General features: G+C 36.2%; 1 protein-coding gene across 1 annotated transcript; it reads left to right on the forward strand.

Annotated features, from left to right (window-relative positions):
* The first annotated feature begins 4,579 nt into the window (after positions 1-4,579).
* LOC149818920 (thymidine kinase a-like) lies at positions 4,580-15,868 on the forward strand. The gene is made up of 4 exons (XM_089985460.1): positions 4,580-5,099; positions 6,863-7,007; positions 13,795-13,916; positions 15,400-15,868. Exons 1-4 carry the CDS (start codon positions 4,780-4,782, stop codon positions 15,671-15,673), a joined length of 861 nt encoding a protein of 286 aa, XP_089841586.1. The 5' UTR covers positions 4,580-4,779; the 3' UTR covers positions 15,674-15,868.
* Positions 15,869-16,171: the final 303 nt, after the last annotated feature.

The following is a 16,171-nucleotide window of genomic DNA, read 5'->3' on the forward strand; positions in this document are numbered from 1 at the left end:
AGAACTTTAAAGGTGAGCATGGTGAAAATCCATGAGCTCCCGAGTCTCACCAAAGACAATGAAGGCAATCAAGCATAAAGTGAAGCTCCTCTGCAACCATGTCAAAACTATCTAGATGTTGTCTTGAAACTAGTAGCCCCGTGAAATGCTTCCTAGATAGACCGCAAAACCAAGCAAGAGTTCTCATCATAGTCCATGTGAGGCCATTGCACCCCTCCAATCAAATTTTGCAAAGCGGTTTGCTTGTCATAAGGAGGAAAATTTAAGAAAAATTGGTCCTGCATTATCTTACTCTGTGGCAGAGTAGTGAGCCTAAGAATATTGATGCACTCATCCAGTGTGACAGTAAGCTCCCCCACCAGAAGTTAGAAGGTGTTCATTCACGGATTTCATTGTTCTGCAAGAGTAGAAATGAGGGAACCATTGATTTTGAATGAGCAGAGCTTAGTCGCTATCCGCAAGTTGAAAGCTGTCAAGTACTCCTCATGAAAGAGTTCAATACAAGCAACCAATCGATAAACCAAGTAGGCAGAGTGATCGAGGGAACATCTTTCGAATTTTATGCTCAAAGAAAAGGAGGAAAATAATTAAGAGGGGAGTTGCAGAGAAAAAAGCAAAGAAAGGTGTAGCTTTACCATGTCTCCCTCCTCAATGCGATAGAATTCATGGGTTAATCCCAAGATGTCAATGCATGGGAAGACATTCTTCTTCTTGATGATAGCCATGTCAAAAGGACATAAAAAATCATAGAAGAAAAGAACTGAGAAAATACTCATTGTTGATCTAAAGCGAAATAGAAGCTCTTGAGTTAAAATTTCGCTAGAAAAAGGGTTAACGACAACTTAGGATGTCGTTAACAGAGGGTCAGTTGTCGTCAGATGCGACAGGTTCAGAGATTGTCATCAGCATTCAAGGCAAGTTTTCAAAAGAAAACCCATAGAGTCCAGTTGTCGTCAAGGAAAAAAGAAAGTCTCTTAACGACAACACAAGTTGTTGTCAACAATTCAGAAAAGTCCCTTAATGACAACACATGTTGTCCTCAACAGAAAAAAGCAAAATTTAGCTTCAACAAAGTGCCACTAACAATAGCTCAGTTGTCATTAGAAGATTCCTAACAATGAAAGAGGTTTTCGTTAGAAGAAGCCCATCAAGCAAGTCTCTCTCTCTGAAGGTCCCTTTAGTGATCATTTTCATGCATCTTTGTGCATTTTTTCATGCATCTTGCCTATGTCTACGTATATCTCATATAGTCATACATCTTGCATCTTTTTGCTAACCTCTTTTGTGATGCACAAATTCCTCATTTGTCCCATGTCCTAGTAGGTAAAGCCTACCCATTCCTATCTTAGGATCCACCTGTAGATATCTAGGTTCATAGGTTGTCCCACAGATTGATGGAGCAATCCAGAACCCAATTGATGAGCATACAAACCATCTCAAACTCAATCCTGTATCAGAGGCGTGTTTCTGAAAAAGCTTTATTTCATTCCACTTTATTTTACCCCATGTAAAAAGTCAAAAATGCCAAAAATGTCTGTCTTTTTTATGCTTTTGCCCCAAAAAGTTTGCCTTTGTCTTCATCCTTTTAATAAGAAGTTTGTCTTTTGTCAAAAACATCAACCACCTTAGTGCAATAACGAGCAATAAGTTATTGTTTTGTCTTCATCTGACCTCATTCAACAAGACTTCATTTCACAACGTTGAGTTCAAGGGAGAGCTCCTTACGTGAAACAAGGTACTAAGCTTAATATGCAGTCCAACATCTTGGCCAGACCTCTTTGCCTATACAGACATGTGCAATAGGGAGTCTCTCGTGTTAAACTGTGTACGTGTCTTTAGCTCATGTCAACCGTCAAATTGTCTATACGCCTTCTATTAAAGATCTCTTCTAAAAAATGCTTTATTAGAGCCAATCTTTCTCTCTCTTTAAGCACCAATGTGTTTACTTTCTTTGTTACCCATTGAGCTTCACACACTCAGTAACAAAGAGGGGCATCTGCAGACACTCAATTTTTTATGGAGATGTTTTTCGCATAAAAATCCATGTCTTACCATCTTAAATCCGATTTTGTCCCTTAAACATAACCTTTTATAGATTTTTCATGAAAGTTACAAAGGACATTCTTAGCTTTGTAACACATAAAAAATCACTTTAATTTGACATCAGAGTGAAAAGTTATATTCAAAATGTCATTCACTTTTCCTAATGACAACCCGAGTTGTTAAACCCTTTAGACATTGTCGTCAAAGTTCAAGAATTATCATCAACACTTTCCAGTTGTCACCACCAACCATGAGTTGTCGTCAAAGGAGACTCCCATCTCTATAAAGTAACACCATATATCCCTAATGACAACCTCAGTCATCAACACCCATTTAGTTGTCACCATTGTCCGCCCAACCTGGCATTGTCATTAACATTTATTGCTAACAACTCAAGTCATCATTAGCATTAAATTGTCGTTAACTCTAGTTGTTGTTAATGCTCCGCCTTTTTTCTGCGTGCCTCTTAAGTGAGATTTACCTTTTAAGCTTGCCTAAATTGGAATGGAAAGCTATCCTTGCCCCCATTCAAATTCTATCTAAATTCTATTTTCCTACCAACTGTCTATCGAAATGGATCCCAGATACGCAAAAAATATATCCGGATCCACGTCAAAACCTATAAATAAGGAGCCACTCCTTCGTATTTCAGCATCTGACATCTATTCTCCCTAAGTGGTGTTACTTTGTCGAAATCTCTATAAAACCCAACTTAGCTAACTTAGCCTAGTTGACCTAGCCTAGCCTAGCCTAGGACTCAAATCTCTATCTCACCCATCTTTTAAAGCTTACGCCTTGCTGAAGTGCTATCCACACTTTCTTGTGATTGTCAACCATATAAAGAGCTACTTAAGCTTGATGTGAAATTTGATTCTTATCTTAATGTTTATTTTAGTTATTTAATGTGTGTATTTATGTTTTGGGTAATCTAACATTTTGTATATTATTTATCTCATGTTCTTTTCGAGTTTGGGTCGTTTTCACCCCTAAGCTCACTTTTTTTATAGGATTCACAAAAAATATGAATTGCCATAATGCCACCACTCCAGATACGATGATCGAGAGTTCCTGTTTAGGATGATCTCTTGTCATCAAACGAGGAAATACTTTTTACCTTGAAGAACGTTCTTCACATCTTCTCAAATTTAAATCCATTTTTAAAACGATTTTCTACAATAGAAAAACTCTGGAATTTGTTTTCAAAAATAAAGGAGATTTGACTAGTCAAATATCCTATCCATTCCCCCATTCACTATTTGGGAAGTTCTAAACCTAATCTATACAAGCTTGCCAACTAGTAATAGAAGAAGAATGATCCTCCAGCTGTGTACATCTCCCGTACGTTTTCTTTCATTTCCCTCATAAAAAACACCTGTTTTTTATTAAAAAAAAAACTATATCCAGTGAAAATGGGTTTCTTGTAATTGGATCGGAAAGTTCTGAATTACATCTCTTAAATGGTTCCTAGGTGGATCTCATGGCTGCAGCGATAAGACTGTTCTAGCTACTAACTTTTAGGGACGTCCTTTCTTGTCATGGAATATTTTACAATTAGTTTGCCTTTAGTACATGAAAGGAGGTTAGAAGTTTTAGGTTTGAGGACATATTGGGATTAAACTGAATTTAATTGGTGGAATATATTTGTGACAATCGTTTGTATGTATAAATGGCTTAGCAATCATTTCATCTTCTTTTATTTTTTTATTTTTAAGTGCATTGATTTTTTATTTAAAAGGGAAAATGTATCTTATAAAAAAAAAATACAATCAAGAAACCAATTCTTAGCAAACTAATAGTGCCTAATTAAGGATGTAAATGGTTTGAATTTGTGTCAGATATACCCAATATATACCACATGCAATTAATTGAATATACGCTAAACAGATTCATATTTGGATGCCTCAAAGAGGTTTGGCATAATGAGATGAGACCTAGGCCGCTATTCGCATTGTACATTGCCAATATTCTCATCCTACAGATAAACTTCTGCACCGTCAGGCACAGTTGCCGAGGCCTCCACACCTAGGCTTTTGGCATGACACCCAAAAAAAGGAATAGAACTCGTATTCTTGTTCATCACGCCAACTTTAATGCAGGACTGCTTTTGAGAAACTTCTCCCATGGACCCTAGATTTCTAAATTGGTAAAACCTTTGAGGTCCCACATTGTTTATCAATACATTAGGCCACTAATTGGTAAAACCTTTGAGGTCCCAGCCCACTAGGATTATAATAAACCCAGATTCAGAGGTGCGAGAAGGCCCTACCTCCCTCTCACGTTTCAAACTCATGATGCTCCTCCCTCCACTCATTGACATTCACAAATTGCTCTTTACTATATGGGTAGAACTCTAGTGGGAGGCCTAAGATAAGGTTTTTGCTCTTGGCTTTACCCAAGCCGAGCTTGAGCCTGAGCCTGAGCCTGACCCAAATCAGGTCTGTCAAACAAACAGGTCTAACCCTGCCGGCTGTGCAGCCATAAGAAACTGGAGGGAGACTTTATCATGCTAAACATAGAAGCCAAAAGGAGAACCAAAAGGAGAGAGAGAGAGAGAGAGCCCTGAATTGCTTTCCCGACCACTAATTTCCCAGTTCCGGTCTGTAAACTATTCTTCTTTAATCTTCCAACTTTGTTTGAACCTTCTTTAAGCCCTAACCGTAACACCAATTTTGAAATTTGATTTTTTATTTTTCTTGTTTCCCTCGCGCGCTCTCTCTCTCCCCAGGGGCGGCCGCCATGATGAAAACCCTAACCCACCCTGCCATTTCTTTATCCCACTCTCACCCATCGACGATCCGCAGATGCCCCTCTTCCCTCCCCCTCCTCCGTTCGATCCTTTCCTCCTCTGTCCGTCCTCTCCGCAACTCTCTGTCGTCGTCTTTCCGCTCGGCTTTCAGGTCCTCATCTAGGGTTTCCGGAGCGAACGTCGTCGGTGGTCGTCCGGAGCATCTAGCTATGGGCATTCCCGGGGAGATCCATGTCATCATTGGCCCCATGTTTGCCGGGAAGACGACCGGTCTTCTACGCCGAATTCAGGCCGAGCGCGATAACGGAAGGTTCGGGAATAACCCCCCCCCCCCCCCCCCCCCCCCCCCCTTCCTCTCTCCTGATTGTTAAGGTGCGTTTGGTGCACCCAGTAAATTGGACAAAAGTGAGTTGTTTTATGTTGCTTCGTAATGTTATAGTCCCAACTGATCTTAGTTTTATAGATACGGAGGTGCATGACAACACCAGCTAAGGAGTATTTGGTTACCGTATTATTCCATGCTGGCTGTCCTAAACCACGAAATGCCCCAGATTCCAATTGCCACCTGTTTGGTTGTGAGTTTTAGAACATGGATTTTGACAAATTTGGGTCTTTCCTGGAGCGAAAATTTTCATATATTGACTGAAACCAAAGACATGGGTTCTATGCGCACACCATAGGATCGTTCAAGGTAGTGTGTCAACACTTTGGAAATGAAACTGCGTAATCATATTTATTTGGTGGGGTTGCATCCCATGCCCTTGGTTCTTGACATGGTCACATGGACTTCTCTCTTACCTCCAAAAACGGGGAAAAAGGTAAGAAGAAAGAGACCTATCACTATTGAAAGCGGAACTGTAGTACGTTGGTTGCGTTTCATAGGTTGCCGCTATCTGATTACAAGGTGATTTAGCTGTTTTTTCCTCATTAGTTGGTGAACCAGTTGATTGCAAGCTGATTTATTAGCGGGAAACTCGCTGGATTCAGTCTTAGTTCTAACAACCCTTTGTGGAATTGTGGCGCATGTTAAGGTGTTATGGTCACGGAGAAGAAAGTGTGGGCACAACCAGGTTACTCTTACTCCAAAGAAGTTTTTCTTCTTTGCTTGAAACAAAGAAACACTATGGTATATTTATGGAACGGGAACGTGCAACCTTGGCATACATTGGTTTCCATACCATAATTGAGGGGAAGTGATGCCTTCTGGTTTCTCATCATTCTTCCCAAGATGTCTTGAAAGCTACATTTTAGAGTTCGATGATAACCATGAAAAAAATAACTATGCCATCAACTTCTCGAGTGTTGTTTTTATTTCCAAGCTGGATACACCCTTGCATTTTTATTTTTATAAGGTTTGAAGTAATGATTTCTTGGTTTCTTCTTGCTAATCCAACTTCATTCTCAGTGTTCACACTTCTCACATAATTCTGAACAATTTAATATAATTACACTAATTCATTGCTTATATGCTCGTGGATGTAGTAATTCATGCTCCCAAATTTGATGTGGAGAAGGATGAGTGATTTTCCTTGGCATTGGGGTCTGATGATGGATATAGATTATACTTGTGCCGTCACATATTGCAGTTGAATTTTGTTAGTGGAAGAGCACATAGAGCCTTTGTGTCCCTACATTTGGTAGTCTAGGTGATAGCCTTATGATCAGTTGTTACTATATGACAGAAAGCATGTTCTAGGTGACCCTAAAAGTATTGTTATAATGAATAGTATTTCACACGACCCACGATGTGACTTTTATTAGTTCCATGCAAACATTACACATTGGATTATTTACTTTCTCTTGTATATCTATAGGTTTTCTCAAGTAAATTATATATTAAATAGTTGTTTATTACCTAGTAAAATGCTGTGGGAATGTGTGCATACAATTGTAGGAATATAATTACTTTGCTAATTATTCTGAGATGCACCTGTTCTATGCCTTTTATGTTTGTTTCTCAGCTTCTTTTTGACATGACACATGCTTGGACTATATTATACTAATAATTTCTTTATCTTGCCACATGTTATCCTAGGTGATCCATGTGTTGACATATTTCATATATTTGTGCAGACAAGTGGCAGTAATAAAATCAGATAAAGATACCAGATACGATCAGAATTCTATTGTAACACATGATGGTGTCAAAATGCCTTGCTGGGCTCTGCCAAATCTTTCAACATTTAGAACAATTGTGGGGGCTGACGCATACCACAAGGTACAAATAGTTAAAGGAACTTACTTTAGTTCCTTGAACATGTTAGCAAATTTCTCATTTTGATCTTAAGCAATTGCAACTGACATGGTAGACTGCATCTTTGCTTTGGTACACAAATTGGATACTCTGATACATTGAGACTATGCCACATAGGTGTGCGAGTGTGTTTGTGTATGTGTGCATGCACACTCATGCACAATTGTGTGTATACAACCACATACAAACCATTCAATTTTAATGCATCTTAAAAAAATCCTCTATTCATGAAGCATAGTCACAAATATTGGTCTTTGATATATCTCGTCAATGGAATTTCTCGCAATAATATAAGTTTATTTTATAAATCTCGAGAAAGTGGAAAAAACTTGATGCTTAAAAAGTTTAAAAAATATAAAAATAGCAAAAAATAAGTAAGAACATAACATGTTTAGACAATAGCAAACACATAATAAAAAAATAAGTGAAAAAATAAAGGAAAGAAGAGAAACATATTTAAGATTAGAAAATAAGTAAGCAGGTAAAGGTAATAGGACTGGTTTTAAGCTGGAAGCTAAAAATGGCTTTAATTTACTATAGCATGAATTTTCTATGAGATGTCAGCAGTGAGTATGGGGCCTTTTTAAATCATAGATGAGATTTTGTAGAACATCTAGGCTTGGATATGATAACATCATCTCTGGGGTAATTTCACTTTTCCAATATTGTATAATTCTATTTCTCATTGATTTACTCATCAGTCTTTTGGAAACTAAGTTTCATAAATAAATCTCCCTTCACTTGAAACTACTATTTTCCACAGTCACAAATATTGGCATCGGCTATATCTCAGTGAGCTCGTGATATTATAGGTTTGGTGATAAATCTCGGGGTGTAAAAATATAAAAATAACAAAAATAAGTAAGAAAATACCATGTTTAGACAAAAAATACATAAATAGTAAAAGAAGTAAAAAAAATGTAAAAGAAAGAAAAAACATATTTAAAATATAAAAAATAAATTAAAACAGTAAAACTAATTGATAATATCGTGATAATATCATGAGAATATTGTGATATTCTTGTGACAATATCACGATATTGCTAAATTGGCAATATTTTCAAAATATCACAATATTTTACCTATAATTTTGTTTGTTGAATTTACAACGATAATATCGTGATATTTTGAAAATATCGCTGATATCTGTGACTGCTATTTTGGAATGAGGCATAAAAGTTTGCCGCATTTCATGCTAGAGCCTTTCCAAGGAATGTTTCAGTGGTGAGTTAGTGGTTAAGGTATCTGAGTAGTCGGAGGATGTCATGTCTATTACCTGAAGTCAAGCCTACATTATAGTGTTGCTGTCTGTGCAAAAATAACGGCTATTTTTGGAATAAACTGGAAGATATTGAGAGAAAATCTGTAAGATTACTAAGATCTTTGCTAATTGCAACAGTAAATTGTTAGGCCCTTTTCTCCTGTATTAAACAGATTGATTCTGGGCTGATTTTCCAAGATCTCATGGTTATCTTGTTTGAGAAGCAACCTATTTTGTGGACAAGAGAGCAACGATGAAGGTGTCTACTACGAAGGTGTCCCTATTTATCAACTCATCTTTTCTCTTTGTGTTTCTCTTTAATTGAGAGTGAATAGGTTCTCTAAATAGTCAGTCCACTATGTCACATGGATTCACCCATTAGGTTGCTGCACACGCATCGATGCGACACGGGTGCGGGTGCATCACCCGGTGCATCAAAACGACCCTGGGTGCGGTCAACCACACCTAGGGTCATTTTTATCCAAAATGGACTCGGTAAACTCTGATCGAGTCCATTTTAGACAAAAAAAAGCCTAGGGGGGGTGGACTAGGGCACAACACCCTCTTCCCTTGACCCTGATGCCTCCCTCTTCTCCTATCCTCTCTTGCTTTTCCCTGATGCCTCCACCAAGCCCTCTCCTCCTCCGGTTGCAAGTGCAAGGTATCTCTCTCTTTCTCTCTCTCTCTCTGTCTTCTTCCTCCTCCTCCTCCCCTTGTTGTGCAGGTGTGAAACCCAACTCTACTGGGTTTGGTTTTGCCCAACCCAGCAGGCCTACTGGGTTGGGCTTTGCAGAGCCGAACAGAGCCAAACCAATAACTTTTGAATAACTCTTTTTCCTCTTTTGAAATTTATTTTAATAAATTTTTTTGTTTTACATTGTGTAAAATATACTTTTGGTATGTAATTATGCATTGTTTGATTCTTTTATTAGTATAATTTACTTTTTTTTGCTTGACTTGTTTGATTGTTTCTTATTTTCTTAATTCACTTAGCGTAGTCGTCTATGTCACATAGGTGCAGGTGCGGGTGCGGTGATGCGACACTTTAAAAAAACTTGGGTGTGGGGTTGCGGGAGGGTATATATATATAATTATATAAATATAATTTTTAACAGTTAACAATAACACTAATGAAATAAAAAATAATTATCATAATATCATCAACTAAATCCATCATGCATGCAATAAATCAAATTAACAATCTACAATTCTATTCTTCATCATAAAAACTAACACCACAGTTAAATCAACCTAAATATATTATAAAAACTATCAAATAAGTAAAGCAGAAAAGAATTAAATTATATATTATACTAATAAAAGAAGCAAACAATGCATAATTACATACCAAAAGTATATCTTACATAATGTATATAATGATGAGGTAATGAATTCTAATAATGTTCTGCTTCATCATCAAATGCATCATAAGAAGGAAGACTAGGCTCAGATAAGTCTATGTTTTTAATGTTGAAATCATGCTCTCCCTGTAAGTCACATTCTTTTGGGTTTACATCTCAAAATTTGGATGATCCTTGTCTGCATTACAAATCTAATTTTAAAATGTTAAATAAAAGCATATTTAAATGAAGAAACTAATAAATAATCAAATAACTAATAGAGCAATTAGTACCTGTATTCATCATTGGTTCACGAAAGTAGTCGAAGATTAGAATGAGCATATACTAAATCTTCTGCATTCTTGTTGATGAGTTTTTTTTTCATGTTGTAGATTTGATAATATGTGCTTCAATTTCTTTCACAATAGGATGGACTAGCAGGTTGAGATAACAATCTTAATGCAAGACGTTGAAGAAGAGTTGTTTCTAATCTATATGTTGACTACCATGTGATAGAATCTATATTCTCTTCTTTTCTCGCTATTAATGCCTGTCTATATAATCTCGAAAATGAAAATTTTCTAAACTCTTGTGTGACTTGATTTAGAATATATGATTCTCGATAAAGTCTTGCCATACACATATTTCTATTCTTTGATAGCTTTGGGTCTAAATTTAAAGGGACATGAGCAACACCACCTTTCTGTCACTTCTTTGCATAATATTTGGGATTGAGAGAATGCACTATGTAATGCAAATGAGTGTTGCTCTTATCCCATCTTCTAACTAAAATTGAATGAATATGATTAAAAAATTCTGAATCATTTAATGTTGGATTTTTTTCTTTATGCTGGAAAACTTTAACTTGTATTTTTTAATCATATTATCCCATATTTCATAAACTTTGTAAAGCTTGGGTTTATCCTTATCATCTTTTTTCAACATTTCTCAAATAGGTCACGTAAATTGAATGAAGTATACGACTCTATCCCAAAACTCATCATCAGCAATAAATTTCTTAATTTCTTGAGCCTTGACAACATCATCAGTACAATAGAATGTCAAATTCTCATAATTCACTATGTTAACCAAAGCAATTTTCACTTAATCCTTTTCACCATCAAAATGATGGACGCAAAACGTGTTTCAACAACCTTCAACAATTTCAAATCAGAATGCTATTAAATATAGTATTAGCATGATAGTGATTGACAACAAAATTCTTAATGCTTTTGACATTTTTTTTAAAATTTTTCAATCTATGAATATAGAGCATATGCTGGTGAATTTTCTTTTTCTTTGGGATTGCATATGCTCTTGAGGGCCAGATTCAAGCTGTGTGTTACACATAGAGTCCAAAAAATATGAAAATACTCACTTTCCAAACTCAATGTTGCACTTTTACAAATTGAACTGTTGTTTGTGATGATTTGCACTACTTTCTGATCACCTACTTCTTTGATTACTTCTATAAACAACTCTTTCAAATACTCAACATTTTTATATTGCTCAGGTGCATCAATTGTTTTCAAGAATACTGGGTTACTAAGCGAAAAAGTAATGAAATTAATTAGTGGATGCCTTTGAATATCTGTCCACCCATCAGAAACAATGAAAACTTCATTTTGTTCGCATGAAAATTTCTTAATCTCTAGCAATCTTTCAACATTTGCCTCATCTTCTTTAAGAATTGTTGTTCGTAGTTTTTCTAAGCTTGAAAGTACATGGCCATTCAAGTTACAATTTGTCAGTGAAGTAACTAAATCTTTCCAATAAGGATTTCTAGATGCATTAAATGAAAGTAAACTAGAATAAAAATACTTTCCTAATTTTCTATCCATCTCTTCTCTTTTATATGTATTAAATGATGCTTGTATCATTCCTCTTCGTTTACCTCATATATCCACTTTTCTTTTTTTTGAGCATCTTTCTTGGTGACTTAAAAATGGCACACTAAATGCATAAGAATCACTCATAGTCTTCATCTTCTCATATTCATCTTTTATTTTCTTGTATTATCTTTGCATTGCCTCATCAATTTTTTTACATCCTGAAATGCCATTTCTTGATATTTTTAACAAATGAGCCTTAACTCTTGTGTAAGACTCAACATAATCTCTCTCATAAAGCTTGCATCGAAATTTTTTATTTTCATCACCTCCTCTAGCTTTTTCAAGCTTATTCACATGAGCCCATAGGGCTTCCCATCATCAATTGTTGCAACTATCAAACTTGAATCAACACTCTCACTACCACTACTAGCAACACTTGTAGTTGAACTTAGATGTGAGGATAAGGATGATGCAAGTCCTTTCCCTTTATCTATTGTTTTTGTCTTTAAAACAAAAAAATATTATATTGAAATAAAATTCATAGAGGAAAACAAAAACCATAATCATCAATGAAAATATAGAACTCATAAATAGCAAAATCAGGAAAATAGAAAACTTACAGAATATTAGCACAAATGTTGTAAATTTTTTGATTATAAATTTTTTGTAAATTTTGATCAATAACCTTGCAATATCAAAACAAAAACTCAACTATTTCATCTTTCATGTTTGGCAGTGACACTGTAAATTTTTTTTTTATAAATTGCTGAAAACATCTTAACAAAAAGAAGATTCTCAATGAGTTTTATCTATACCAAAAAATCATAGGCAGTATGCTGCAACCCTGTCCCTGGCATACCCTGAGCCTAGATTTCTAAAGTATATTCAGCTTGCACGACAGGAAAATTTAATATATATATATATATATATATATATATATATATATATATATATATATATATATACAAACAATTACCTGATCAAATCCTTGTTTATGGACTGTGTTACTTGAAAAATGAGATAACCTCTTGAGGGATACTCGGATCCTTGTTTACTCACTGTGTTACCTTATTGAATCCTTTTTTTATGCATTGTGTTACTTGACCGAGAGAATATCTCTCAGCTGATCACATCTAGAGAGATACCCGGATCAACATCAACCAAATGAACTTCCCACCACCCCCATTAGTAGCAGTTTGAAGAGTTCCCTTGCTGATCCCCTCCCTATATTTAGTAGCAGGGTGAAGACCTCTCCGGTAAACTACTCGGTCGACATCCAAGCGATGAGCTCGGAGAAGCTTCGCTATCTCCTGCCAGCCGTCTTTACGATCAGACCGTGCGTCGATGACAATGAGAGCTTGTTGAGGTACACTATTTTATGCCCTTGGCTAGCAAGAACTAGATGGATGCTGCCTGTGGAGAGGTTGCCTATGGGGAGAGAGAGGTATGGAGAGAGAGAAGCGGGGTGGGGGTTTAGCAGAGAGAGAGAGAGAGAGAGAGAGAGAGAGAGAGAGAGAGAGAGAGAGACCTGTAGTCTGGAGTCATCACGCCGGAGATGGGCTGAGTTGGAGATTGCTCAGAGGAGAAGAGGAGTCGGCGTCGGGATCTGCTCAGAGGAGAAGATGATTTTTTTGCCCTAATCCCCCCGCAAACCCTATTTCATCATTTTTTTTAAAAGTCCAGAATTGGACTGTTATGACCCTGGGTGCGTAGTTGGCTTAACTGCATCGGGTGCTGCACCCACACTCGAGTTGCATCGCGTCGTCGCGGGTGCATTGGCAGAATCCCTATGACTTAGGTAGTCGTAATATATTTAGGTTGATTTAATTGTGGTGTTATTTTTTTATTGATGAAGAATGGCAATTGTATATTGGTAATTTGATTTATTGCATGCATGATGAATTGATAATATGATAATTGCTTTTTATTTCATTAGTGTTACTGCTGTTAACTGTTATATATATATATATATATATATATATATATATATATATATATATATATATATATATATATATATATATATATATATATATATATATATATATATATATATATATACCCTCCCTTACCCTTGCACCCAAGTTCTTTTAAAGTGCTGCATCGCTGCACCCGCACCTGCACCTATGTGACAGTCAGTCTATGTGCAAAATATATTTAGTGTGAGTGGCAACAAAATATGTAGAAATTTGCTGACCAAGTCATTTTTTATTCACTTGCCAGTGTTACTGATGAATATATTATAAAAGAATGACATATAACTTATTAGCATTTCTGGGTGCCATGTAGTGAGCTCTTGTTGACCCTTTCTATGACAGTTGGATGTAATAGGCATTGATGAAGCACAATTCTTTGAAGATTTGTATGAGTTCTGCCAGATGTCTGCTGACCATGATGGGAAGACTGTAATCGTTGCAGGTCTTGATGGTGATTACCTGAGGTAATATTTAACACACCTTTACCTGTAGAGCTTTTGTAATTCAGGATACGTGTACTAATCCTTTGAGAAGTCCAAGCAATCCAGGTTAAAAAGCTTGTTTTGCTTCTACATTGCTTTTGAAGTTTGTGCGTGCAGAGTTTCATTTCATATTCTATTTGATGCATTTAACCCTTTCATTGCTCATCATCGTTACATTTTTTATGCAAAGAATCTTAGTGCCAAATAATCATCATTGTTATTCCAAAAATAAAAAACAAAATATATTATACATCTGGTTATTCATCTGCTATAATTTAGACGTGGAGGGAGAGGGAGCGGTCGATGCAACATGATGAATGTATTTTGAGTCTTGGTCTTCTTGTCAATTGATTTTTTCTTTTCATGAAATGCCATTGACATGATCTGTATTTCTTAATGATTTTGGAGTTTCAACTTGTTATTTGTTACATTTGTTTTACCAGTTTTGAATCATGCACACAAATGCACGTACTTGGTAATATATATAATTAAATGTATAAATGTTTCCTATGTAATATGAAATTGCTATGGTACACATTTTATGTGTTCTGTATGTACATGTGACATGTGTGAGTGTATATGTGTTCACAGTCTTTTTGAGTACTTGAGATGTTCATGGTGGAATGGGCTCTAGTATTTAAGCCTTAATACGCAAAATATTCTTTTTCTTTGGATCATGAACACAAATGCACATACTCGATAATATAAACAATTAAATGCGTAAATGTTTCCTTATATAATGTATAAGGGGAATGATTCTGAGCATATCTTCAAACATGGGTCTGATTTTGGATATTTATGTTTCTAGTGCTCCTGTAGTTTATTCCATAGCTTGAGTTTTACAGGTTGCTGCCAGCTTTTACCAGATATTGCTTTTTAAACCCATGTTGTCACTGGGTATTATCGACTGCTTGAGGATGTGTACTGATTGTCCTGATGAAGTTCCTGAAAATTGACGTACCTTGCATTTGTGATGGTCAGAGGGTTTCATGTGTTCTAATTGTTCAAAAGAAAGGCTTAAAGTTTAATGACTTAGTGATAAATAAACCTAATACACTGGTGCCAGTCGGCTGTCAAACATCAATCAGAAAGAATCTTGGTTTAGGTGTTCTATACTTCTAGTCAAAATAATATGGTGATGAATATAGCAAGTGGTTTATGATTTATGGTCCAACTTTAAGAAAGAAAACAAATGTAACAATTTCGGGAAAAAATGTATGAACAAATCTTACCAAGAGAACTTATAAAAAGTGTGTGTTTTTTTTATTGCAGTTTAGTATGAAAACGGTATTGTTCGTACAAAAGATGTGTAGATGACCATTTAGAGAGTATGGTTGATGCACAAGTTTTTTACCAACATGATTTAGAGAATGTTTTCCCAAATGAAACATACTTGAATTATTTATGCTCATCCTCTGAATAACTTCACAAATATTGATACTGCTTTTGAATGAACACGTGGCAGGAGAAGCTTTGGATCAGTTCTTGATATTGTACCTCTAGCTGAAACCGTTACCAAGTTGAAGGCCCGCTGCGAGTTCTGTGGAAAGCATGCTTCATTCACTCTCAGGAAAAGTGGACAGACACAGACCGAACTGATCGGTGGGGCTGATGTTTACATGCCAGTCTGTAGGCAGCATTATGTAAATGGCCAAATTGTTATTGAAGCTACAAGAACTATTTTGGATTCTCAACCGATTTATGGCTCTTACATTGAAGCTGCTCCTGTATCTAGTTAGGAAGCCCATGGCTAACTGTCTTTGATTGTGTTAATTGTTATTTTCCTCTTTTCTAAAGCTCTCTTCTGAACGCTTCTGTTGTGCCTTGCATCTGTTCTGTACGATCATGACTGTTATATCTATTTAAGCTAGATCCTCTCGTAATTTGTTTGTCCATATATCTATTATTAATCCATCGCAATGTCTTCATTTTGATCCATTTGCAACTGCTAGGCAACTAGCGTGAGCGTGAGATACTGTCAATGGTCAGTGTGGGGCGTGGACTGATTAGGTTTGGTTGAATTAAGGTCAACATTTTATTTTGGATATGGATCTCTGAAATAAGATTCAATTGGATCAGATTTGGCATGATTAGGGCTGCACAACGAGCCAAGCTAGCTCGATCTTGATTTTTTAAAACCTGACTCGGGCTTGTCCGATTCATTAAATGACCTGAGCTTGATCAGGCGGTCGAGCTTGATTAAGTTTGATTAGCCTGATTAAGTGTGGCTAATAGAG

The sequence above is a fragment of the Nuphar pumila genome, chromosome 13, assembly GCF_984573655.1.
Source record: "Nuphar pumila chromosome 13, dmNupPumi1.hap1.1, whole genome shotgun sequence".
Taxonomy (NCBI): domain Eukaryota; kingdom Viridiplantae; phylum Streptophyta; class Magnoliopsida; order Nymphaeales; family Nymphaeaceae; genus Nuphar; species Nuphar pumila.

Bases quoted from the DNA above. Each gene is read 5' to 3' on its own strand.
- LOC149818920 (XM_089985460.1), top strand. From the start codon at position 4,780: ATGATGAAAACCCTAACCCACCCTGCCATTTCTTTATCCCACTCTCAC. The intron at 7,008-13,794 runs GTACAAATAGTT...TTTCTATGACAG, and splicing joins GGGCTGACGCATACCACAAG to TTGGATGTAATAGGCATTGA. The intron at 13,917-15,399 runs GTAATATTTAAC...AACACGTGGCAG, and splicing joins CTTGATGGTGATTACCTGAG to GAGAAGCTTTGGATCAGTTC.